This window comes from Maniola hyperantus, chromosome 6 (assembly GCF_902806685.2).
Source record: "Maniola hyperantus chromosome 6, iAphHyp1.2, whole genome shotgun sequence".
NCBI classification, from domain to species: domain Eukaryota; kingdom Metazoa; phylum Arthropoda; class Insecta; order Lepidoptera; family Nymphalidae; genus Maniola; species Maniola hyperantus.
In genome coordinates, this window is record NC_048541.1 from 4075548 (window position 1) to 4102458 (window position 26911).

General features: G+C 34.7%; 2 protein-coding genes and 1 long non-coding RNA gene across 4 annotated transcripts in view; 1 reads left to right on the top strand and 2 right to left on the bottom strand.

The window, feature by feature from the left end:
* LOC117983334 (uncharacterized) overlaps nucleotides 1-11800 on the bottom strand; it is a 29876-nt gene extending 18076 nt beyond the window's left edge. The window contains exons 1-4 of one of the 2 annotated variants that reach the window (XM_034969848.2): nucleotides 11728-11800; nucleotides 11185-11320; nucleotides 10190-10332; nucleotides 8542-8640 (exon numbers count right to left, since the gene is read on the bottom strand). In XM_034969848.2, coding sequence (XP_034825739.1) covers nucleotides 8542-8640 — 99 coding nt within the window. In that variant the 5' untranslated portion in view covers nucleotides 10190-10332; nucleotides 11185-11320; nucleotides 11728-11800. Of the gene's footprint in view, nucleotides 1-8541; nucleotides 8641-10189; nucleotides 10333-11184; nucleotides 11567-11727 lie in introns of those variants that run through there. The other variant, XM_069499330.1, reaches the window with a different exon arrangement.
* Nucleotides 11801-11932: 132 nt separating this feature from the next.
* Nucleotides 11933-13978, bottom strand: LOC138402497 (uncharacterized). The gene is made up of 2 exons (XR_011236867.1): nucleotides 13738-13978; nucleotides 11933-12854 (listed from the first exon to the last, which is right to left on the bottom strand). It is a non-coding gene; the product is annotated as an uncharacterized lncRNA (long non-coding RNA).
* A 9829-nt stretch (nucleotides 13979-23807) lies between these two features.
* LOC117983179 (uncharacterized transmembrane protein DDB_G0289901-like) lies at nucleotides 23808-26539 on the top strand. Its single transcript, XM_069499041.1, has 2 exons — nucleotides 23808-23962; nucleotides 24351-26539. Exons 1-2 carry the CDS (start codon nucleotides 23889-23891, stop codon nucleotides 26392-26394), a joined length of 2118 nt encoding a protein of 705 aa, XP_069355142.1. The 5' UTR covers nucleotides 23808-23888; the 3' UTR covers nucleotides 26395-26539.
* Nucleotides 26540-26911: the final 372 nt, after the last annotated feature.

The window sequence follows — 26911 nt, forward strand, 5'->3', positions numbered from 1 at the left end:
TTATTTTGAGCTAACCATGTGTTGAAATAATGAAATAAAACCTGTCCTCCATTCATAAAAATACTATTCTAGCCAGAGATAAATAAAACAATTGCTAATATTAAAATAATAGTACAGCTTTTTTGAAAAGGTACCAGTTTTTTTTTCAAAGCGGTGTATCAAAATTTAACATACAACATTATCTTCTTATGTTATTCCGTAGAAAAATGTGGCATGTTTACAAAGGTGAACGCATTTTCCGTAGAAAAACATCGTATTGTAACACAAAGCGTTCTATCTATCGCAGAACAACGTCGGATATCAACATAAATGGACTATTTCTTTAAAAAATAGATATAATTTACTGGTAATTGTCTATAAACAAGCCGTAATATGATGCCAAAGGCTAATTGTAAGTTATTATTCATTAAAGTAATTAGGAAATAAAATATGCAGAAAAATCCGAGTTCAAAACTTTAAACTGCTCTCCTGTAAAACTAACATTTCGTAGAAGTGACTTTGTTCTATGACAGTGTCGAAATGCCCTAGTAGCTTCGTGCGGTTTCATACAAATTTTCGTTTCGGTTCGGGATAGAAGACCTGGGAGGCTCTCCCAAATTAAAATGCCTGTAACTTTGTAAATCTTTGTTGGATTTTAATATTTTTTTCAGCGTACGTCATTATTTTTATTCTAGTTTATAATAGTGTAATAATATATCTCGACTCTAGTATCATAAGGTCGGATGTGGATTTTTGCTACTTTTCAGGAGAGCCAAAACAAAAATGCTAGGGAAATCGGGTCATAATTTCTAAACTACTAGAGATACAATTTCAGTTGTTTTTGTAATATTTAACACTTAACTGTACCTATCATTAACCATTACTAGAAATACTTTATCATTAATAAATAAAATATAAACTCACAATTTCATCAAAATGGACGATATGCGACTTTATGCTGGTAATATTCGTAACTGTGCTAAAAAATTGTGTGCATAAGTTGTAAACCGACTTTATGGCTGCAATTTTTACTATTACAAATTTGAAATAAAAGTCGGATCTATTACTTAATATTTCATAATACGTCTTAACTGATTATACATAAGTAATATTCGGACAAAAGATCACAGTAGTTATCTCACAAAAATCATTTAGGAGTTTTGTGAGATAGCAACAATGTACCTATCTGATTTTTCTGAAACTGATTAGTTAGATCTGAAACATAATAATTGCATTCGCCCGATAGTCTGACCATTGCATCCGTGTAAACCTTGTGACTTCTGAATGAATGAAAATAACATTAACAAATTCACAAATAAAGCCCATTAATTAAAAACAACGGCCAAAAATTGGAAAAAAAAAATTACAAAGTAATTAGAAACCTACAGTGGGCCAAACATTTTTTGTGGAATTGCATACATGACGGTTACATCAATATAGAAATCTAAAACATGCCAACATAGCCTGATTTTCCTTATAATGATTAGGTACGTAAAGTAAGAATGGAGGTCAACAGGTACCTACTGCAAAAGTTGGTTATATTTTACAGTGGATAATGGTTTCTCATTATGTCGTATATTGGGCGAAAGCGGGGAAGAATTTTAAGTTTATATGTACCTATAACATACTAATGAAATACAAAAAAGTCTTTTTAAATTAATAACACCCAACATTATTGCGTTAGTTGTAGCCAGAATTCTGAAAATCCCCGCCGTTCTTATTTTTTTTTGATATAACAAACGGTCCTGATATATCACCTTTGTAAAGGGATGTGGTCTTTAAAAATATGTTGTAGTGCCAAATCAAACTTATCAAAAAGTTTTGTTCCTTCGCATGTTCTTGTAAACTGTGACCAATCTCTTAGTTTAGTAATCTGCATTGTTTTCAGCTGTTCCCTTTTTTTCTATTTGTGCATGGATTACATCTTACTCCACGTAGGTACATGTTGCATTTTAGCATAAAGCTTGTGATTTATCACCTTTTAGTGTGGTAATCCTTATAACAATCATAAGTAAGCCATAACGATTATCATGCTCCGATTTTGTGGTCTGATAATTGTGTCGGTCATAAGACCGACACAATTATCAGACCACAAAGTCAATTCTTCAACAATTTCGAGAATACTTTGTTTCTTCTCTAGTAGATTAATGAAATAAGACAAGATACTGTTTTATTCCTTCCGCTGCAGCTGATGTTTTCAGACCACATTAAAGTAGCAACACTGCTGGTAGCATCATGAATCGTTTTTAAGGTGCAGAAACTACGCAGGTATAAGGATTTACTGTTAGTCAAATCCGGCATTGCCACTTTTGTAATAAAAAAATACTTTCTGCTTTCTTGAAAACTCCATTGCTTCGGTTTCGACTGTTCTTTTTAACAGATACTTTTTTAAACTGTTTCTTTCGTGTTTTAGTTAAGTTTTTTTATTTTTTTACTTTCACTTTTATTAGTTGTTTAATTAATAAATTAATTTATACTACATTTATATTTAAATTAACATAATCTAAAGCTTCCTATAATTAGGTGTGTTTCGTTAGAATCACTATCATCACATATTGTAGGTGCCTTATAATTTCTGCTCTCGATTAATATCAAATTCGGTCGATTATAAGACGGGTAACGAAGAAAAAAATTGATTAGGTACTCTAATTTTTTAAGGCTACCTTAAAAACTAGGGCAATAAATTTTTGAACTGATGATTTGAACTATGAATCATAAAAAACACCATAAATGCACGGTTTTTTGCTTAGTGGGGTATTATTATAATATATGTTTAGATTTCCATGCTGTGATTTTCGTGGTCCTAAAAGATTTTCTAGTCTATATTTTCAAAATGTCTTCAGCTTTATTCTGGCTCTTTACTTTTTTCCCGCAGTTTAGTCCAAAATTTTGGTGAAATAGGATGGATCTCTTACCTATTAATCACATCAACTTTAATGTAGTCACAAACAAAAAGCTTTATTTCAACTTACTTCCATGAATTTTATTGCAAAATCATTTATATTACAAGGCAAAAAGTCTTAAATGATTCACAGTCCAAATATTAATACAAAAAATTCGAAGCATAACATCTGTTGTGATTTTACCTAACAAAATTATTACATATTTTAGAAGCAGAAGTGCGTAACTGCAGTACTAGCTAGTATTACAAATAAACTTATTTCGTAGCATAATGGTCGAACTCAAAATACATCTATCATTTTTCTCCATTGCTTTGGTGCATACATACGCAAGTCAAAAAATATAATTATGGTTCTCCAAATTTTTAGAATGTGTTCAGATACGACATTATGCATGTATTTATCTTTGCAACGAAAAGAGATAGAAATACTGGTGTCAGCTTGGCAGAAAGAGCCCGAAATGCTCATTACCTTTATGTAAAAAAGTGAGTTTGGTCGGAGGTACACATCCGACCTTATGATACTAGAGTCGAGATATATCAAATTCAAAAGTAGTAAAATACCCAATTAGTCTCGCTTGTAATTAAAATGTGGGGGTGGGTGGCATATGTCGTTGCCATGTTTTGTTTAAACCGAATCGATAGTGATTCTGAAGTCTGATAGTGCGGCACGTTGCTCAATTCCCACGTTGTCAGATATCGTAGGTTAACAAAAATGAATTAATTTAATGGAATGGAATCAAAATTTTTTCAATATTGAGTTTTGTGTAATAAATGAATATTGGATATATACTTAGGATATAAACAGACGATACGTTACAACATTTCACACAATGAATATATATATATAAAAGAAAAAGGTGACTGGCTGACTGACTGACTGATCTATCAACGCACAGTTAAAACTACTGGACGGATCGGGCTGAAATTTGGCATGCAGAATGCAGATAGCTATTATGAGGTAGACGTCCGCTAAGAAATTATTTTTGAAAATTCAACTCCTAAGGGGGTGAAATAGGGGTTTGAAATTTGTGTAGTCCACGCGAACGAAGTCGCGAGCATAAGCTAGTTCACTATAATCTTCATCAGAAAGATCAAAAGAGATACTGTATGTTATGAGTACCTATGGTACGGTACTGGTATGGTACGTATGGTCTCTACCATAGAATAGAATGGATATGTGGGGTAGTTGGAATCTTGAACCTGCTGTGAAACACTGATTACCGAAAAGTCTAAAAATACTTGTAACTAGCTGCCCCGGCGAACTTCGTACCGCCTAACAGTCGATTCTTTTCCAGGATTTTTAAAAAAAAATTCTCTCCGTAAGAACCATCCTCCTACTTCATGGAACATTATGAAAAAAGAATTAGCGAACTCGGTCCAGCTTTTCTCGAGATTTGCGATCAGCAACACATTTTGCGATTCATTTTTATATATAGAGATATAGAGATAAGGTTTATTACAACTGAAAATTCAAGTAGACAGTGTATTTGATATATTATTATGTAAAAACGCACATTATGTTATGAATACGTACCTACGCGTCTAAAATGAAGACTTACTTACCGTAGGTTATAGGTGTTTGAGTTAGACTAGTACCTAGTTGTTTTCTACTTTCGTGCATTCTGTCTTACTCATCAATTAAAACGGATTTTATACTCCATGTAATTTGTAAGGTACCTTTGTAATTTTTTTTTCTTTTTTCTTAAAAGAATATTAGCCATGTTAAATGACTAATATTCCCCTTTCCTCTCCAACTAAGCGTCAGGCTTGTGCTAGGAGTAGGTACGACAATAGTGCAACGGGCGGGGTTTGAACCGTCGACCTTTCGGTTATCAGTCCACTACTTTACCGGTTGAGCTATAATAATATAATAGGTAATAAATAGATTATGCCCGCAACTTTGTTTAGGTGGATTTTGTTTTTTAAATCCTGTAGGAACAAAATGCAGCCCGTACCTATCCGTCAAGATCAGTTAAATAGATGGGCTGTGAAACTAGCAGATAGACAGACGACTGTGACAGACATAACATTTTCGCATTTATAATAATATTATCAGAGATTCACACAAAAGTACACATTACAATCCCCTTTGTTGACAAAGGGCTGTAATTAATTAAAGCTGCAAAACCAGTATGCGGAACTTCACCTAAATGTTACTGTAAATTACTCGTTTTAAGCCAACATAAATCTTTTCGCAAACCCTATATGATAAAGGATAGGATGGTCCCTTAGGAAATGTTAATGTTTTCCATACAGAGCTATTTGTAAAACAAGAGTATGTAGGGAAAATTAACCCATCTCCTAACAGAAAGTACCTACAAGAACGAACCAAACGTATAAAAAAGATTTGGGAATATGTACTCTATACCATTTACCTACATTTTGCTTTGCATTTAATAAAAGCATGCCCTTGTAAAATACTGTACAAAATTTTAATGAATGGAAACATTAAAAATATGTTGTACAATAGACTTTCTATTATTCAAACATTACCTCATATTATTTTTAAATTAAAATTCGTTTCTGTAAAAGGAGTACCTACCTATCCTGGCTGTCCTAACTCCTAACCACAGATTTGAGGTATACAGAATGTAACTAGAACGCTGGCAAAAACGAAGATAGGTGATAGTCTGATGCTTACTGATATGATGCTACAAAAAATATATAAAAAATCTGGTAACACCTCGTATATACCTAGTACCTATCTAATAAGTACCAGAAGATGCCCGTGACTTGGTCAGCGTAGATAGTTTTTAGGGTTCCGTACCTCAACAGGAAAAACGGAAACCTTATAGGATCACTTTGTTGCCTGTCTGTCTGTCTGTCTGTCTGTCAAGAAACCTACAGGGTACTTCCCGTTGACCTAGAATCATGAAATTTGCCAGGTAGGTAGATCTTATAGCTGGCTTTAGGGGAAAAATCTGAAAACCGTGAATTTAGGGTTAGATCACACAAAAAAAAATTGTGGTCATGAACTAATCAGTACCCTTATTATAAATGCGAAAGTGTGTTTGTTTGTTGGTTTGTTGGTTTGTCCTTCAATCACGTCGCAACGGTGTAACGGATTGACGTGACTTTTTGCATGAGTATAGATAAAGACCTGGACAGTGACATAGGCTACTTTTTATCCCGGAAAATCAAAGAGTTCCCGCGGGATTTTCAAAAACCTTAATCAACGCGTACGAAGTCGCCGGCATCAGCTAGTAATTACTATTTTCAATATTCGAAGTAAGATAACTATATCAAGTGGGGTATCATATGAAAGGGCTTTACTTGTGCATTCTAAAACAGTTTTTTTAGTTAAAGACCTGGAGAGTGACATAAGCTACTTCTTATTAAAAAAAAAAAAAAAAAAATTAATTTTTTTAAATCTACACGTACGAAGTTGCTTGACAGACCGACAGACAGACAGCAGACGGACAGACAGACAGACAGACAACAAAGTGATCTTATAAGGGTTCCGTTTTTCCTTTTGAGGTACGGAACCCTAAAAACGAAAATTCGATCTTTTTTGTCGAAGTCTGTTGGCTCTGACGCCTAGCGAGTGGCGATTGAAAATTGTGATTGCTCGTTATGATCATTATTTAATGATTCGCGTGACGTCAAAATACGTAAGTATAAAGTACGATAGATACGTAGATAGAAAAAATGGCCACAGTTGGTTTTCATACTATTTATTGAACTTTCACGGCATCTAGCTCCTCCAAGTCCGTGGAAATAACTGTTCTAATCGTCAAAGCTCTTCTGGAACAGTTCTCAACAGTAAGTCATAACTACACACTATACAGTGCACAGTAAGTACATATGTATGTGTTGGATAGCAAGCCACACACGTTTTGATATAACGATGGCACGGACTCAAAACTTTGGACGTGAATTCGGTGTCATATGTGTTGCCATTACGTACAAACTTTATCTAGCTCGGCCAAAGGATTGTTTAATTTCCAAAATTACATTTTGTTGAGTTGCAGATATAACGGAAAATTAATATTTTAGAGTGGAGTTAAACGAAAGTTTTAAACATAATAAAGTCCCAGCTCGGAGTTGTTTTCACAACTCTGTATTACTTAGTTATTGATTAATTATATTGCTGCTATAGGTACTTGTACACCTATTCTCTACGAAACGAATTTTTACTTTATATGCAACCACTTATTTTGGTATCCAGACTCTAGTTAAATAATAGTTTAGAAAATAATTGGTATTATAACGATGAACCTTTGGTGATTTCGGAAACGTTTGATTTTATTATCGTATATCATTAGACAAACCTTCATCAAAATACAAAATGCTTTCAGTAAATAGGTACAATTAAATCCAGTCCGCTCTCCGCTAATCGGCACTTGGTCAGCATGGCGGAATATGGCCTAAAACGTTCTCATTCTGAGAGGAGATCCGTGGCCATGATGATGATGAAACACTTTCGAGTATCGCACTTGCGCATTCAAAAGAGTCATGAAATGAAAGCACGACTTTATGACTTTGAACTGAAAGTTACTTGGGAGAATTGATCTTCTACATCGATGTTACGATACAACGGCAACTTCGTTGTCTTAAGATAGGTAACAATACTATGCGGCGGCGATATTCTAATGTGTACCTTACCTACCTAATTTAAAAAGTTGTTTGCTTACATTAGTGTTTCGTACACTTTAAGTTTGTTTATATAGCTTCTACATTTGGTACGAGTATGTTTGTTTGAATTATTATTAAAGTTTTTTGTTCATAAACATTTATCGGTGTATGGAAACATTTGCATGCTATGTTTAGAGTTAAAGAAAATTCTTTATGAGTAACGATTTTCCCACGCATTGCATAATTTACTTTTATGAAATCAATACCTGCGCCCTGTTTAAGTTTATAAAATTTAAGAATAGAAAAGAATCTATTTTTATTCAAATAAACTTTTACAAGTGCTTTTGAATCGTCAAAATAATTTACCCAAATTCTTTAACTATTATTTGATTTCTATTACATACTAGCTGCCCTGGCGAACTTCATTCCGCCTAACAGTCGATTAAATTTTTTTAAATTTTTCTCTCCGTAAGAACCATCCTCGTACTTCAAGGAATATTATAAAAAAGAATTAGCGAAACTGGTTCAGCTGTTCTCGAGAGTTGCGATGAGCGATGACCGACACATTTAGTGATTCATTTTTATATCATAGATCTACCTAATAGATGTTATGTTTACGACTCCGTTATCACTTATCAGTTCGGTATATTGTGTTGTAGAATTCAGAAACTCATTTTTAAATAACCTGACACGGATACACAAACCTGAGTTACAAACGGATATACAAACTTATCCCTAACAAGAACTCGAATTAGTTAGGATCCTCTACACACTGATATTGTAACAGAGTGTGAGTGCGTATCGTAAAAATGAAAAAAAATCTTTATAGGAGCACAATGTACTTAATAGTTTCTTCCATGTACCGTCGCAATAAAGTGTAATTTAGCTTGTACAGCGCTGTGGTCTAAAACTAATACAGCAAACACGTCTTATCGCGTAATTTAGACTTGCAGGCGCACCCTTTCGCTCTGCTCTCGCGATCTCCTATGATAGAGATATAAGCATTAAGAGTTCAAGTACGCCATTTACTAAAAGCGCCTTTGCGGAGTAATCCTTGTTTACATAGAAGTAAAAGAGCATCTCACCAGTGTGTAGAGGGCACTAGCGTACGCGGCGTGTTTCACGTGCAGCGATCTGCAGCAGGACAGCGTCGTGTCCTGTTCGTGCGCTGTCCACGCTTTCATCTGTAAAGAGTTAAATATGTTTATTTTCACATCACTCGCTCTAGAATGCCTTATTACATACCTGTTAGCTAAGGGAGTTGTTAGTCTACCCTTAAACTCTGTCAAACTAGTCCATCCATTTAGATTTAAACTAATTTAACTAAGTATATAGAAAATTGTATTTCTTGTCATAAATCGTAACTTATATTCAAAACTACGCCATTTGCGTTGATAACTTGTTGATACTTCTCTTTTGAATATGAAATTAGATTAGATACAAACACATTAATTGGTAGATATAATATACAGGTAGGTATATAACCGATTTCTTTTTCTTATAGGTATTAGCTCTCCAAGGGCTGTCCTTGCACATTGTTTTTTTTTGTTATCTAGATAATGAGTTTATCTTGAAAATAGAGAAACTTTAGAATAAGAACTAAAGAGAAACTGAGCTCTAATCGCTGGGTATAGAAAAAAACTTGTGATTTCTCATGTAGGTTTTGTTTAAAACGTTGACCACCATTAAAAAGGATTTTTAACAATTCACCTGACTGATGTCGGAACGGATTAAAGAAGGGTGACGTGCCTACTAATTACTTTTAATTTTTGTTTCTAGCGTTAACAGCAAAAGTATCCAAGAAGTAGATAGTGTTTTATTTGTTTGGATCTGATAATCCGTTTATTATTATTATTATTAATTATATATTTTTTAATACCCTGGGAACTCTTTGATTTTCTTGTATAAAAACTAGCCAATGTCCTTCCACGGGATGTAAGCTAACTTTGTATTTCATCAAAATCGGTTAAGCTATTGGGCCGTGAAAAGCTAGCAGACAGACAGACAGACACAATTTTGCATTTATAATATTAGTATGGATCTAACGTATGACGACATGAGGTACTTTTGTTAAACCACAAACTTTTCGAGTCAGGTCCCTTTACCTTACTTACATGTTAAAAGGTTTCGTGTAAAGCAGAATTCGTGATATTTTCCTATTACCCTTATTAAAACATAGCTGTTAATTATGAAGATAGTACCTAGAATAACATACTAGCTGATGCCCGCGACTACGTTTGCGTTGGTTTAGGTTTTATAAAACTCCCGTGGGAACTCTTTGATTATCCGGAATAAAAACAAACCTATGTTTTCTGCAAGGTTCCAGCTATCTTAAGTATGGCAGCAGATAACAATTTAGTATGTGTTATAATATATTGGATTTCATAGATTTTTTTTTTGCGCGGAACCCTAATTATAAATAATCTAAGTTACTCCTTATAATATGAGCTATCTTCCAGTAAAGTCCCGTCAAAATTAGACCATCCGTTCCGGAAATTAACCGGAACAAACAGACAGACAGATTGATAAAAATTAAAAAAAAATGTTTAAGTACCTAATGTACATACTTTTGCAAATTCGTATGAATTTGACAAAATGCTGTTATTTTGACATATAAACAGACACTTCAATTTTATTTATTAGTATAGATAGATTTCACTATCTAGAAAACAAAGTTTTTAAACTTCGATTTGTCACTAAAAAAAAAAATATCTTTGAGTTAAAAATATTCACCTTTGTGTTACCTTTGATGTACAAAATATCGCTGAATTAGCATAATATCGCAAATATTGTCTCACTGTTTGTTTTTATCGTACTTATTCCCGAGAAATGCGATGGGGAACAGACGTGCGTTCACCACCGCAGGCGCGATCTCACTGAAAACTAGAAAGCTTTTCAGAGACACGTCCTGAAATGTGGGCACCAGTAGGTATGTGCCACAGCGTTGACTTCAAGTAATGCAGGCTCACACTGTTTACTCAGGAACGCTCAGTAGAGTGCATACTAATGTTTTTTTATTCATTTCGTGACCATAGAAAAGTATCTAGTTAGTATAAAAATTAATCATAATCATAAATTATGAATTATTGCAAATACGCGTTTTATAGGTACAGCAGTCAGGTCACAGCGTATTTGAATATGAAAACTTAACATAAAATAAGTTTTACAAAGTAAAGTAGCAGAAGTAGCGACTTCAAGATTCAAGTTATAATTTATTGTTAGCAATAGAAATACACATTCTTTAAAAATTTCAAGTCTGTACCTCTTACGGAATTATAATATTTTTATTAATTTGTATGCTGAATAGTTTTTGATTTATCGTACGAAAAAATACGACTTTAAAACGGAACCCTCGGTGCGCGTGTCTGACTCGCACTTGGTTGGTTTCTTACAAAATTCTTTTTGGAATACTAGCTTATGCTTGCGAGTTCATCCACGTGCACCACACAAATTTTAATCCCCTATCTTAACCCCTTAGTAGTAGAATTTTTCAAAAATCCTTTCTTAGCGGATGTCTACGTCATAATACCTATCTGCATGCTAAATTTCAGCACAATCCGTCCAGTGGCTTGAGCAGTGCTTGATAGATCAGTCAGTCACTCAGCTTTTCATTTTATATATGACATTTTATATATACAGATATCTACAAATACTGATAGTATTCTTTCTAACAGTGTACCTAAAATTTGTTCGTCTAGAATTGTAATTTGTAGAGACTACATACCTACCTTGATCAAAATAAATAATAGGTACTATGAAAGTAACTAGCATTCTTTGTGTAAATGGTTCCAAGCAGCATCTATTTTGTAGTTACTTTAACCAAGGTTATGTACACAGCGTTCTCCGTCACCGACGAAGCCGAGCCTGCGATAAAAATAATATTTACCCATCCACTTAGAGTCGACAAACTTTGGGGCGGTTCAGGACAATCTTGTTAAGGTAAATGTAAATACGGCTTCATGAATAAGGCGAATTTTTTCAGACACTTCTTTTTTCTATTCGATTTTTCGGCTTGGTTTATCAATAGGGAAAATTGAGTTAGCGAAAACACCTACGTCTTATTTTGTAGTGTAACTTCGTAAGCGTTGATATAGGCTTTTAACTTAAAGATTATTTCATACTACGAGGTATAATATAAAACTCATCCGATCCGAGTCCGTGAAAATACGTTCCGAAGATGTCACAGAACTATTTGTATGGTATAAACGTGGATATTTTTTACATCCGTATTTTCACGGATTCGGATCGGATGAGTGCGTAATCGCTCTTACTGGCAAAAATTCGATGCCATTGCATTGTTATGTCAGTTTCTTACACAAAACTTGCAGAAATTGAACTGCAAGCATATAGACAGTGCAAGAGACGTGCAAAGTGCAAATGACGTGCCACAGCTGCAAGTTATATTGGTATTGGGCACTTAGCTTTAGTATGGAGGTGCATCTACTTCGGTAGACAATAATTCAAGGTTTAGTGGAATTTAGATTATATCTATTTATTTACATTAAATGGAACACACACGTAAATAGGAAGATAGAATTTGCACACACCAGCACAAGTCGCGAAATTCGTGTTATGGCTCTTATGGAAACGCTCACGACGCGTTGTGGCTATGAAGAAAAGCCACGACGCATTCTGAGTACTAAACCAGAACGAAGTCTGAGCACCCCGACTCCACGCAGTCTTGCCTGCCCTACCCTAGAATGTTTTTGTAAAATGCGAAGCCAAGCCAAGTCTTCGAGCGTGGCCCATTCTTTAATCATCATCATAATTCTCTCCTTCCCCCCACCCATTCCCTCTCATCTTCCCCGTCAACTTACCCTCCCTCTTTTCCTTTTTTGTCACCTACTCACTCCTCTTAATTGAACGTCGAATTAAGCTAGTTCGCTGCGATAGTTACACTAGCTACTTACTTAGTGCTCAGAAAGCGGCGTGCGTAGCTTTTCTTCGTTGCCATAACGCGCCGTGAGCATTTTCATAAGAACCATAACAAGAATTTCGCGTCGTGGCCTTTCTGCAATTGCCACAACGCGTTGTCAGTTTGTAATAATGATTGATGCAGGTTTTACGAAATCGATCAGCTGGTTTTTCAGTCAATAAGCGATTTCGGTTTTTGAGCGAAACACATACACTATAATTTCCTCACTAGAGACCGTAAGAAAGCGTAACAAATTCTGTGGATAAGTTTTTCAATCTTTCTTTAAATCCGTGTGTTTATAGATTACTCTTCTACTTGGGTAACCCTCTCTCGTATAATATGTGAACTTCGTTATGGTTTTTATAGCCGTTTCCAATGTTATTTATTGTGCAGCCGTCGCATGGCGCATCTTCTTTGGAGTTCTCTTCGCTTTCTTTACTTTCTGCGCTAAAGGGAAATCGATACCGTCCCATTCTGCCGCCTCTGTAAAATCAAATTATTCTTGGTCACATATTGCGACACATGGAGCTAAAATGGCGAGCGAGTTCTCTATATAAAAGGAAAGGGTGACTGACTGACTGACTGATCTATCAACGCATAGCTCAAACTACTGGACGGATCGGGCTGTTTGGCATGCAGATAGCTATTATGACATAGGCATCCGCTAAGAAAGGATTTTTGAAAATTCAACCCCTTAGGGGATTAAATAGGGGTTTGAAATTTGTGTGGTCCACGCGGACGAAGTCGCGAGCATAAGCTAGTATAATATATAGGTACCAGTACAAGCATGACGTACCTAAGTCAGTATAGGTAACAGTTAACACAGCCTAAATAACTTTGGAGGATTGACGTCAACTGCCTAAAGGCCTGTGTGTTCTGGGATAGATAATGTTTAACCAAAACCCGCACACTGATATCAGAATAGTCGCGCTTATATTAAAATGCTGTTAATATAATATACTTGTACTAGCTTATGCTCGCGACTTCATCCGCGTGGACTACATAAATTTCACACCCCCATGGAATTTTGAAAAATCCTGCTTATTATATTTATAGTTATACTTGTGTGTGATGACATTCAAGATAAGTTTAAAAATAGTTAAGAATCCAAAAGTGTCCTTTACACAATTAACGACGTGGTGTCATAAATAAAGAAATTCGCGTTGCTCCGTTGCGACGTAGTTGCAGACACACTTTTGCCTTTATAATATGAGTAGTGGTACCTCCACTAGGAAACGATTTTGAGTAAATCTACCCGAGTGAAGCCCAGGCGGGTCAATAAGTTATTATCATAATATAAAGTTAGTAATTATTATAATGTAAAGTATAGGTTAAGTTTAATGTAATACTTGTCACTACTCCATACCTTGGCTTAGCTTCGCTTAAAGTCACTAGAACGAGGAAGCAAAGCATAAAAACAAATGATATATTCATTTTCAAAGTTCTGTAATCGCTTCACGTCAACAGTTTTTTTTTTTGCAAATATAAAAACACGATTCAGAAATGTAACATAACAAAGCACATATATTTAATGACTGGGTCTTTAAAGATGTGTTGCTTATTTTATACGTAGACTGTGGTTAACCGGGCTCGGGTCACTCTGATAAGACATATAATACCATACTCAGACTCGGACTATATAATATTTTGTTATAACGCGTATTTAACTCCTCACGCCATAGTAACTTTTTGTGTCAAATTTCATGTTAAAAGTACGATTTTAGTCTTTATTTTAAAAGTATTTTTGACATGACCGTTGACCCATAGAGTTAAAATGGCGCGTGAGGAGTAATTTTGTATGGACTTCACCCTCTTATCGTAGATTTACGAGGCGAACGGGATCGACCGAACTACTTATTTGAAGTCTCAATAGCAGATTTATTAAAAAAGAAATAGAAAGATTTTATATTTTAATAAATTTTTACAACCAATTCTGAATCGTCAAATACATTTAGCTTTCCTACCGAGAAGAAGCAGCAAGAAACTCGGCGGTTTCTCTTTTCAAAGTTTCGATTTACAATAGTATTATGCCATGTATGAAAGTCATTGCAGTCCCGAGCAGTGCTGGAGCGAGCTGCAAGTCTTTTATTATTTACATAATTTTCGACTGTATGATAAGATAAGCTTTTTTCAGGAGCATACTTTAATACATTTTTTAAACTTGTGTAAAGGCAAGTCATTTGCAGATTGCGGAATGTTACATAAAAGATAAGGTACACTCATTCCCATAAATGACTTTCGGACCTCCTAGAAGCGGAGCGCAGAGTCGCAAGCCTATATAACGGTTCCTATACCTAGATTGATAGATCACCAATTTTCTTGTAACTAAGAATATTTCGTCTTACAAAAATGATATTGTTTTAAATACTATATTGAGAGGTTACTGTAAGAATACCTATTTCCTTAACTTTTCCATAAACGGGATCGCGTTATTTTAAATAATAAATTGCGCGTATGTAAAAATAATGATCATTATTATTGAAAAAAAAATGGAATTATGAATATTGTTGTCATTACACTGATATGTTATCTTCGAAATGTTTGGCACTTACTACTTGGTACTTACTTGTACGTTCTTGTACAGTTAAATATAACATGCTTCAACATGAGGAAACCTGCATGCCACAGAGATGTCCATAATATTCTCAAAGGTGTGTAAAGTCTGTCAATCCACACTTAGCCAGTGTGGTGGATTTTGATCAAACCCTTCTCATACTGAAGACCCATGATCATTAGTGGGCCGGCGGCGATGGATTGAGATTAGTAGTTTTAGGGTTCTGTACCTCAAAAGGAAAAAGGGACCCTTATAGATCACTTCGTTGTCTGTCTGTCCGTCCGTCTGTCTGTCTATATTACAAAACATTACATTCTAAACATAGCATAACATTACAATACATTCTGAACAGATTTTTATTTATTTTTATGCATAATAGTTTTTGATTTATCGTGCAAAATGTCCAAAATAGTATGACTGTATTAAGGAATCCTCGGTGCGCGAGTCTGACTCCCACTTGCCGTTTTTTTACTGGTTAATGTCAACATACCCCAGCACAATATTGTTGTTTAAATCTAAATGTAGTCTGTAATGATTCAATGCAGAATTGGAAAACCCTAAGATTGAAAACCCATAAGTACCCATACGTTTGACCACAAAATTTATTATTGTTATTTATCTAATGGTAAGAGTGGTGGTCTTACTGTTTACTAACTGGCTACTGTTTCTCAAAGGGCAAGAAACCTGGTGAAGCCTCTAAGAGGTTTTTTATAATATTATACAAGTTATGTATGGTAGCACAAATTTAGCAGAACTACTTTTGGTATGAGATCGGGTATTAGAAATATCTACCCTCATCTGTTATTAAAGGTGATAAAGAATATATGCTAGAATCTAGATAATGATTAGATTGATAAATCACCTGCCGATGATGTTAAATTGCTGCAGACATTCGGGGAAAAATCTGAAAACCATGAATTTGTTACACACAAAAAAAAAAAATTGTGGTCATGAATTAATAATTAGTAATTTTTCAATTATGAAAGTAAGATAACTATATCAAGTGGGGTATTATATGAAAAGGCTTTACCTGTGGATTCTAAAAGTGATTTTTATTTATTTTTATGAATCATAGTTTATGATTTATCGTGAAAATGTCAAAAATACGACTGTACTAGGGAACCCACAATGCGCGATCCTGACTCGCACTTGGCCGGTTTTTTTGATTTTCGTATAAGTTGTTTATTCTATCATGACGTCATGAAATAATTTATTGTTGAACATAATATTTCCCTTAGAATTATTATCCTGTAAGAATAATGCCAACTACTCATTATAAGGATAAAATGGTCCAAAATATGTTGTTATTGTTTTCTGTTTGTCACCAAGTTATAACTTGGCTAACCTCGCGTTATCAACGCAAAAGATTATAATATACTTACTTATATAAAATGGGTGATGTTCTCGCGTCTTTAGTCAGTAGGAAAAATAAGCGTGAATACACAACATGAAAACGCCTCTGTTCTTTATATTTTGCATTGTTGCAACATTTGCAATAATCGAAGCTGTTCCTTGGTAAGTTCCGATATCACTTGGATATTCATAACTTATTGTGTTAAGTAGATATTTGTGTTATCTAAAATAAAAAAGCACTCACTTTTGAGTCTGTATAAGGTATGATAATATTACAAACTAGATGATGGATGTCCGCGTGGATTTAGTTTTTTGAAATTCCTTTGATTTTCCGGAATAAAAAGTAAATGTATGTATGTGTCCTATATGTCCTTCCACGGGATGAAAGCTATCTCTGTACCGAATTTCGTCAAAATCGGTTGAACGGATGGGCCGTGACAAGCTAGCAAACAGACAGACATACACACTTGTTTGGTTTTTCATGGCCGATACGCGTAGCCGATTTTGAAGAAATTTAGTACAGAGATAACGTAATTTAATATAACATCCCGAACACGACCTGTTTTGTATCATGGAAAGGCAAATCCACGCGGAAGAAGTTACGGGAGTCATCTAGTAACTTTTTTACCAAAAAATGCATAGGTAGGTAGGCCGTAGGTAGGTACATAGTTTCGGTAGTGTAAAGCCCGGCCTCCTGCGGTAGTAAAAACAACGATAGTGTAATCATCTCCCTAAATCTATAAGCAAAATAGACAAATTAAATCATGTAAAAAAATTGCAATTTTACAGGTTCAGACAGAATCCAACAAAAAGATATGGAAAACCCGAGAGGTGTGTATTGATTTAGCTTTTTTATGTTCTTATTAAATATATTGAAGAACGCATATTTTGAGTAGTTCATGACTTGACAAATATAATGTAAATAATCAAATGATTTTTATTTTTGTAGCCGGTTGTATTTACAAGTCTTTGCATTCACCTTAAATGAAATGTAAATAGTTATTATGATTTTTTTTAAAAGAATCCATTACCCAAGCGTTTTTTTTTTCACGTTTACAGTGAAAACAATGGCGCAGCTGATTTTGCAGTAGATGAGTTTGGAGTAAATGGCGGTAATACTGAAATTAAAAGGTATATTAATTACTATCATTGTTTTCTGTGAATGATTGTATATAGTATTATATCTATTCATATCTAGATTTGAGACCGGGCCAGCAACCAATACCAAAAAAATCTTGAAATCTCATGAAAATCTATTTTATTTAGGTAACTATTAGGTACTAGGTATAACAGCTAATCTCTAATCCTCACAATAATATTAGGATATTTTTTATATCTACACTAAAATTAAAAAAAAATAACATTAAATTAAAACTAAAATAAATTTAATTAAATCTAAAACCTCATCGAGACCACCGCACCGCAATGTGCCCAAGATGCTGGCAGCATTACCACCGCTTTGGATGGCCAAACTTATTCTTTGACCAAAGTAGCTGTCAGCTCTCGGGTAACCGGTTGACACGATAACCCTTTTCGAAAAAAAAAAAGATGTAAGTATTAGGATACTAAAACAGCCGTTCGTCCGTGGTAGTATTAGGTATAGCGCATAACTAAATAAGTAGGCTCCTGTGCTCAGTGTGTTATGACACCCGATTTTGTCTCATTTCTGTTTTTTGCAAAACTCGTTAATATTTTATCATTAACTTGCTTATGCTCGCGACTTCGTCCGCGTGGAATACGTAAATTTCAAACCTCTGTTTTACCCTGTTAGGGGTTGAATTTTCAAAAATCCTTTCTTAGCGGACGTCTACGTCATAATAGCTATCTGCATGCTTAGTACGAGATTTTATGTCTCACCAACGTTGATAGTATTCGAGTGTCAAAACATGTCAGCGTTATAGTAAACTGGATCTTAACCTGCCTTGTTTTAAAGCACATGTTTGTTTATACATCTACAGCCAGCGCTCCGAGCGGAAACGTTGCGAAATTAAAATCTGTGTTATTGAATTTTTTACTTCAATTCAAGGATCGTACGATCCATTTTACTTTGACGTTATTGTGTTTCTCAAATATTATCAACGTAGGCGAGACGTAAAATCTTATACTAAGCGTACTGCATGCCAAGTTTCAGCACGATCCGTCCAATAGTTTGAGCTGTGCGTTGATAGATTACTCAGACAGTCTTTTCCTTTTATACATAATATATTTAGAAGATATACTATAATGCATTATATACTAATATAGGTTTATTTAAATATATGTTTAAAGTTAACCGTTTTCATTGCGGTCGGTTTTCAGTGGAGGAGGTTTAACACGTGGGGACCAAAATGCTGATGAAAATCAAGATGAAGGTCAACGCGTCGGTGACCAAGATGGATATCAAGGTGAACGTGAATTCCAACCTGGTCGTGATATTCAAAGAGGCCGTAAACCTCAAGGTGGTGTTGGAAATAAAAGCTTTGAGAGCGGCGGCGGCCGGAGGAACCCAGGTGGTCGTGGATATCCAGGAACCCGAGGGAATGAAGGAGGACGTAATCAAAACAGTGGTGACGACAGGTAATATAGGAATTTTAACAAAAACAACACGCCTAACATGCGTTGCAAAGTGACTCATCGTAGCCTGGAGTGTTGGTACCATACCAGAAATCTTTACGCAAGTGCCCATAACAATTACAAAGTTTACCTCAATCTGATGAATGATCCACAAATACATAGGTAACAAATAGATAGACAGACTTATTTTGTATTGAATGATATTAAGATCTTAATAATATTAATATTAATATAATGACATGTCAAATAAGAACTAGGAAGTATTCAAAAGATCTCGAAGAAAAGAACTATTTATAAAAATTGTGCGAGCACTATTAATAAGGTAAAATAATAGACGTACAACAACAATGTTATTATTATTAAACAATATTATTTTTCAGACGTCGGGTGAATAGCGATAGTGAAGAAGATTCGCATGAACATACTAGGAAACCTAAACACGGTTGCAGGGGATGCAGATGGACTAATATTGGAAACGGTTTTAATAATGACAATAAAGTCTTTTTACACGAAGATTGAAATGAAGTTTTGAAGCAAGGCTATCAGAAATTTGTATATAAATAAACAGTCACCTAATTTGTATCAAGTATGAGAAAAATCAGCATGATTGTCGAAATCAAATAGTTTATAGTAGTTTTTAAATACATAATCTAATTTTAACTGAGAACAGTAATTTCATTACAATAATTAAATTCATATTATACGCTCATCAAAAAATTAATAAAGTATTACTAAAATTGTCTACTCACATTTCACTTTCATCTTTTGTCTTCCATAATAGAAAAAAATCAAAATCTTACTTTAAAATGGTAATTGTTAAAAACATTGGCCTAAAATAAAAAGAATTAGTAGCAATAAAGAATAAGTCATACAAAATCTTGTAATTCATTCCACGCTTACTTATTGATTTAATATTCAATATTATACGAGTGAGTATCATTATGTGTAATAGAATAAGTAAGATTAATGATAATTATTTTAAAATCAGATGTATATTTCGTGCTTAGAATCGGTTCTTAATTTGATGTGATGTGATAATAAAATAACTTACAGTTTAACACTTTAATCTTGTGAGCACATACGTTATGATTTTCTTTTTATTAACTTCCCGAAAAAATACTATACATCTGTCATATATACGTAATATTGATACTTGCATACCTATTAATATTATAAATAAGTCTGCCTGTCTATCTGTCTTTTGGTTACCTTTTGAATGTGAGGCACTGAACCGATCTTGATGATATTCGGCACAGAGATAGCTTAGCGTAGATGGGCGTAGGATACTTTTGATCTATGATTAGAAGCATAGGATACGTATTATGATAATGTTTTTTTTTGTAGTGAATCCTATAAAACATCTGATGAAGATAACAGCTTTGAAGATGCCGCGCTGAGGTAAAAATACAGCTTTTTATTAAGTACATAGTACAGTTTTAATCCTAGAAACAGTTATTATTACACGTAGAAAAAGAAATACGAGCATAAAAAAATATTAAAAAATACAAATATACTTTTTAAAAAGTTAAAAAAATAATATGATAAAAATTTCATTTTCGGTAAAAAGATGGCAAGAGGAAAGAAGACGCTTTTTTGGCTACGACAGACAGTACCAGTTTGGTTACACCTACGGGTATCCAAGCGGCTCCAGATTCCAAGGTCGAGGATACCCAAGTTATAGAGATGAACATCGAGATGGTAACGAAAAAAATAATGAAGAAGAAGACCAAGATTGTAATGGACACCAAGAACTTAGCAGAAATCAAGACTCTAGCGATGGTAAAAATAGGTGTGTACTGTGTACCAACCCAATAAAAGTAATATTACTTTTATTGTTGTGAGAATATAGTAATACTTAAGGTAATATATTTTTAGAGGATGGCAACAGAATAATCCGGGACGTCAAGGTGGCTGTGGCGATGGTATTATTGGCATAATATATCGCAGCGGAGGTCTAGACACAAACGGATGCCAATATGGCAACCAAAACCAAGATAATAATGGTGATGTACAAAATGGTAATAATAAAAATTACGACCGTGACCAGAACCCTGACGGCAATCAGAATGAAAAGCGAGCTGGTAAAGGTAACCGCGGTGGTTACACTTACTATGGTGGTTACAACGAGGGCCAAGCTGGTAACAGAGGCCAAGCAGCTAATAGGGGCAATGCTCATAACATGAATCCAGCTAACGACAGCGGCGAAAGAAGTCACAGAGGCCAAGCTGGCTGCAGGGGTCACGTAGGCAATAATGGCCGAGTTGGTAACAATGAAGAAAATGGGGATGAAAAGCAAGGCCATAATCGTGGTATAAACAGGTCAGTTAAAAAAATAAAAAATATGAACAAAATCTTTCAAATTATTTTGATTTAAAATTGTTTTTGATTAATTTAAAACTCCTGCGCTGGTAAATCAACCAGTCAATCAGTCAGTCAGCTTTTCCTTTTATATGTATATTTATCCTGTATATCAGTGTTATCCTGTATAGCAGTGAGTATCCTGCGTAGGCTCAATTGGCAGCTACAGCGTCCAAGCATCCAATTTATAAGACTACAATGCTCACCATTGCGCTTGGTCATCGAATTCGTTAGATAATAATAATACTAATGAGTCCATTGAATTTTTTTTATTTTATTACGTAGTGTGTATGTTATATTTCAGAGATTCCGGCAGGACACTGGATATTACGAATATAGGAAATGGCGAAGGAAATAGGAACACTGTTTATTTTCATTAGTCTATGAACTTTGAAATGAATGTTCGTGAAAGATCGTGATGTGAAAAGTAACTAATAGTACCTAGTCACTTCTCACAAATCTGGGAGCAGGTACCATTTTAACTCCTTCGCTTTAATGAAAAAAGTTTCTTTCAAAGTTAAGTAGATAAGATGTTAAAGTAAGGAATATTAATATATATAGAAATATATAATGTAATTCAAGTTGTATTTTTATTCCCATACCCTAACAGGGACACAATTCAAATATCGACTCTTGCAGGAAGTAACGATACCAAAATCTATTTTGTCGAAAATGAGTTTTTGACGTTATCTTACTCTAAGATACCATGCCGAAAATAAAGTGGTATTTAAAAGAAGTTAAATAATTACTTAATTATTTTCTGATTTTTAGTCTTGTAATTTATTTATTTCCTTACATCTCTTGCTACTAGCTATGTTTAAAAATTCAAGTTTCTACCTACTGGAGAAATTTAAAATCAATAGCAAAATTTGTACTGAACAAATAAATAATATAACCAACAGAAAGACAAGAAATAACTTAATCTTGCATTACCATCCAGTTCCAATCTCTATTTAAAACTAGATGCCTGCCACTTCATCCGCGTGGAAAATCCCGTGAGAACTTTTTGAATTTGCACGATAAAAATTAGCCCGGGAAAATATCCTTCACCGGGATGTACCTGAGCTAACTCTGTACCAAATTTCATTAAAATCGGTTAAACTGTTGGGCCGTGAAAATCTAGCAGACAGACAGACAGATATACAGGAAGACAGACAGACAGACGGACACACTTTATTATGGATTTCAAGCCTGTAGCTCATCGGTAACTTAGTGTGAAATAATTGCGAAATTTGTACCGAACAGACGAACAAACAAACAAATTAACAAACAGAGAGATAACGCAGCAAGTTAATATTTTAATACCTATTATTTAAATTTTCTCTAGCTCATCGTGTAGTTATTTTAAAATCCTTTGCAAAATTTGTATTGAACAGACAAACAAACAAATAAGCAGACTGATCAGAAAGCGAGTTAATAAAAACGTGTTAAAAATGAGCCAGCCCTTTTTTCACTTAAAATATTCGTGTAAACCAACGCTAAACGGCACCAAACTTTAAAAAAAATTATCACTGCATTTACCTATTGTTTTTGTCTGCAACACGCCACTGTCTTGCGCCGCCGTAATCCGGCGGCTTCCTGCAACTAGTTTGATGTCGCCAGTTCACCTAGTGGGGAGTCTTCCAACGCGAGTTTTCCGGGGCGAGATTACCATTCTAGCACCTTGGAACTGTTTTTTAAATTATGTGGGGATTGCCTCTGCAACCCATTCAAACCGATATACGGTTGATTTGGTTCTCCTACGAATCTCCTCATTTTTGATTTGATCACGTAGAATAAACTCTAAGCATAGCATGGATAGCGCTAAGATGTTAGATAGGAAAGAGAGAGCTAGCCGATTGATAGTATTGTAATTATCACAGTAGTAGTAGTATATTCACTTGACGATAAACTTAATAAAGTTTATTTGAATAAAAAACATTTCTGTTTCTATTTCAAAAATCTGATTTTCACTTGAAAACTTTCCTGTAAAATATTATGTTCCGCAAATCATGGGCAACACGAAAATATCATATTGTGAAAAATACTTAGGTGTCTAGATTTTACAATATTTAAAATAAAGAAGACGAAAATAAATCTGTTTTGTAGTTGTAGATATAAAGGCGATCATTAAACTGTTTTTGATAGAGAGTGAGTTTGTTGAGTATTTGAAAAGTTTTTTGAGCACAAGCACTTTTGATCGAAAAACCATATTACGATTTAAGGTTATCACTATTGGGCTTTTCCTTGATATTCACAATAAATATAAGTATTAAGTATATAAAATAATAATATTAAGCAATAAAAGTAACCTTTAACCTTATGTTGTAGGACTGGGATTATAAAATATTATTATAATAAAATATGTCTATTTTCTAACAGTGTTTTCCGATGACGGCATCATTAAATAATTGGTTGAGCGCAGCATACGGAAATAAAATAGGCAGAATGCACTAACATACATATCTCATGATTGTATGGACTATGGACCGCATATACATAAGTATACTTAGTATTTATAATTACTGTGAATGTTATCGATTGATTCATATTTCCCAGGGTCTGGGTTAATTTAATATTTAACGATATGTCCGAATTAGGTACATCTCATCTTATTATAAAAAGAGCAAGTTTGAACATTTTTTATTTAGTATTCGAGAGCTCAGCAGAGTATTACCATAATATTATTTTTGAAATATTCCATATGACTTAAAATAAACATGAAAAAATATGTTGTATTTTTTCTAAGCGTTGTAGCTTTGTTTCCGGTAGCCAACTCGAAGCCAAAACCATGGTAAGCTGTTGAGTAAACAGTACAGTTGTGGCTGTTGTTGAGTGTAGTTATCGAGTTTTGTAGTAGATATTAACTTATGATTATAAATTACCTACTCGATACTACATGTTTGTGGTATTTACTTGAAAATAAATGTTCCTAGTAGTTATCCTTTATAAGCTTTTAACTTTAGCAGTTTTAATTTTTATTTATGTATTAATTGCTTTTAACTAAGTCTACGCAACTTTTACAAAAATACACGAATATCTAAACCAGTTTTTTAATAATTTTGTTATAGGTACCTATCCTAAAAAAACATACTGTAGAAAACTTCAATTTGCCTCTTCGTACAATCAGATTTATAATTTGTATATAAATAAATGAATTAATTAGATTAATTTTATTACAGCGGTGCTGGCGCTTTTGGTTTATCGTATTGTGGAATGAAATTGGAAGATTATTTTGAAGGAAGTAACGACTATAGAGATGATCGTGGAAACCGATGTGGAAACTGTGGAGGAGATGGCACTGGTGATAGAAGTAATGGTAGAGGAAGCTACGGTAGCCGAGGTCAATATGGTGCTCAAGGTGCAAACAATTTTGAAGGCATCAGAGGTGGTTTTACTGCTGGAGGACGCAGCCATGATTTTAACACAGGCATCCACAGTGGTAGCGGTAGTATCAGTAGTGGTTATTCTACTGGAGGCCAAGAAAATAGGAATTTTGAAGGAAGCAACGGGAGTGAATATGTTGCCACAGATCAAGTAGGAAAAGAATGGTATGCAAATGTAAACCAACGAAGTGACTATGCACATAGCAGCAACGATGGTTATAGTAATTTTTTTACTGCTGGCAATCAAGGTAGCGTCTTTGGTAATAACGGTGTTAGTAGTAGTAGTTATTTTACCGGAGGACAAGAAAATAGCCATTTTGAAGGTAGCAATTATGGCACCATTAGTAATTATGATGCTACAGATCAAGAAAGCAGCTATGCTAAAGGTAGCAATAGTGATTTCAGCAGTAGTTTTACTGCTAGCAATCAAGCTAGCACCTTTGGCAAAAGTAATGGTGGTGGTAGCAATAATGGTGGTGTAAGCAGTAGTAGTTATTCTACTGGAGGACAAGAAAATAGCAATTTTGAAGGAAGCGATGTGGGTGGATTTGTTGCCACAGATCAAGTAGGGAAAGATTGGTATGCAACTGCAAGCCAACAAAGTGACTACACTCATAGCGGCACCGATGGTTACAGTAATAGTTTTACTGCTGGCAATCAAGGTAGCGTCTTTGGCAAAGGTAATAACGGCGTTAGCAGCACTAGTTATTCTACTGGAGTACAGGAAAATAGCAATTTTGAAGGAAACAACGGGGGTGGATATGTTGCCACAGATCAAGTAGGAAAAGAATGGTATGCAAATGTAAACCAACGAAGTGACTATGCACATAGCAGCAACGATGGTTACAGTAATTTTTTTACTGCTGGCAATCAAGGTAGCGTCTTTGGTAATAACGGTGTTAGCAGTAGTAGTTATTCTACCATAGGACAAGACAACGGTCATTTTGAAGGTAGCAATGGTGGCATCATTAGTAATTATGCTGCTACAGACCAAGGAAGCAATAATGCTAAAGGTAGCAACAGTGATTTGAGCAGTAGTTTTACTGCTGGCAATCAAGGTAGCATCTTTGGCGAAAGTAATAGTGGTGTAAGCAGTAGTAGTTATTCTTCTGGAGGACAAGAAAATAGCAATTTCGAAGGAAGCAATTGGGGTGGATATGTTGCCACTGATCAAATAGGAAAAGAATGGTATGCAGCTGCAAGCCAAGAAAGTAGCTACGCACATAGCAGAAACAATGGTTACAGTAATAGTTTTACTGCTGGCAACCAAGGTAGCACCTTTGGCAAAAGTAATAGTGGTGTAAGCAGTAGTAGTTTTTCTAGTGGAGGACAAGAAAATAGCTATTTTGATGGTAGCAATGGTGGCACTATTAGTAATTATGCTGCTACAGACCAAGGAAGCAGCAATGCTCAAGGTAGCAATACTGATTTCAGCAGTAGTTTTACTGCTAGCAATCAAGGTAGCCACTTTGGCGAAGGTAATTTAGATATTGGCAGGAGTAGTTATTCTATTGGAGGACACGAAAATAGCAATATTCAATGGAGCAAAGGTCTTGGATATGCTGACACAGATCAAAAAGGAGAAGAATGGTATGCAGCTGCAAGCCAAGGAAGTGATTATGCACATAGTACCAACGGTGGTTACAGTAATAGTTTTACTACTAGTGGCCAAGATAGCGCTTTTAGTGAAGCTAGCAGTGGAAGTAACTCTTCCGGAGGACAAGAAAGCAGCTTTGTTGGTAGCAACGATGTTGGTAGGGCTCATAAAAGCGGTAGCAGCAGTTGTAGTACTTGTGGACGACTAATGGTTAATAATGTTCACATTTATTTGGACTCGTGAAACTGTTACTTACAAAACAAAGCTAAAACTGTAAATTAACCATTACTATAAATAGGTAAATGTAAGTCCTTGTTGACTGTCAAAAAATATTTATTTAGGTACTTATGAAAATTATCTTAAAGTATATTTATGTTTTCAACTTTCACCTTCTATTTTTGTAACACTTTACCTACCAATTTTAGAGTCAATTGTCAAAAACGTACCAAAAAAAGTCTGACAGCCGCACTCAGAGTCGCTAATTGTTTCTTAAGATTGAGTTAAAACGAGACAGATTTATGTGAGAGATATAGCTCTGTCTCGTTTTAACTAAACTTAAGTAACGATTAAGCGACTCTGAGTGCGGCTGTAAGTAATTAATAACAATACGACTGATGCCCGACTGGAATAGTGCCAAGAATAGTGCATTTCTGCGCTTGACAGTCAAGTGGTGTGGCACCTCCTGGCAGACGCCCTTAAAGTTTAACAATTTATTAAAGTTTAAGGGTATCTATCTGGCATGTGTTGCCAATACCTACTA

Coding starts and splice junctions, on each gene's coding strand:
- LOC117983179 (XM_069499041.1), top strand. CDS start 23,889: ATGAAAAAATATGTTGTATTTTTTCTAAGCGTTGTAGCTTTGTTTCCG. Junction 23,963..24,350: donor AACTCGAAGCCAAAACCATG/GTAAGCTGTTGA, acceptor ATTTTATTACAG/CGGTGCTGGCGCTTTTGGTT.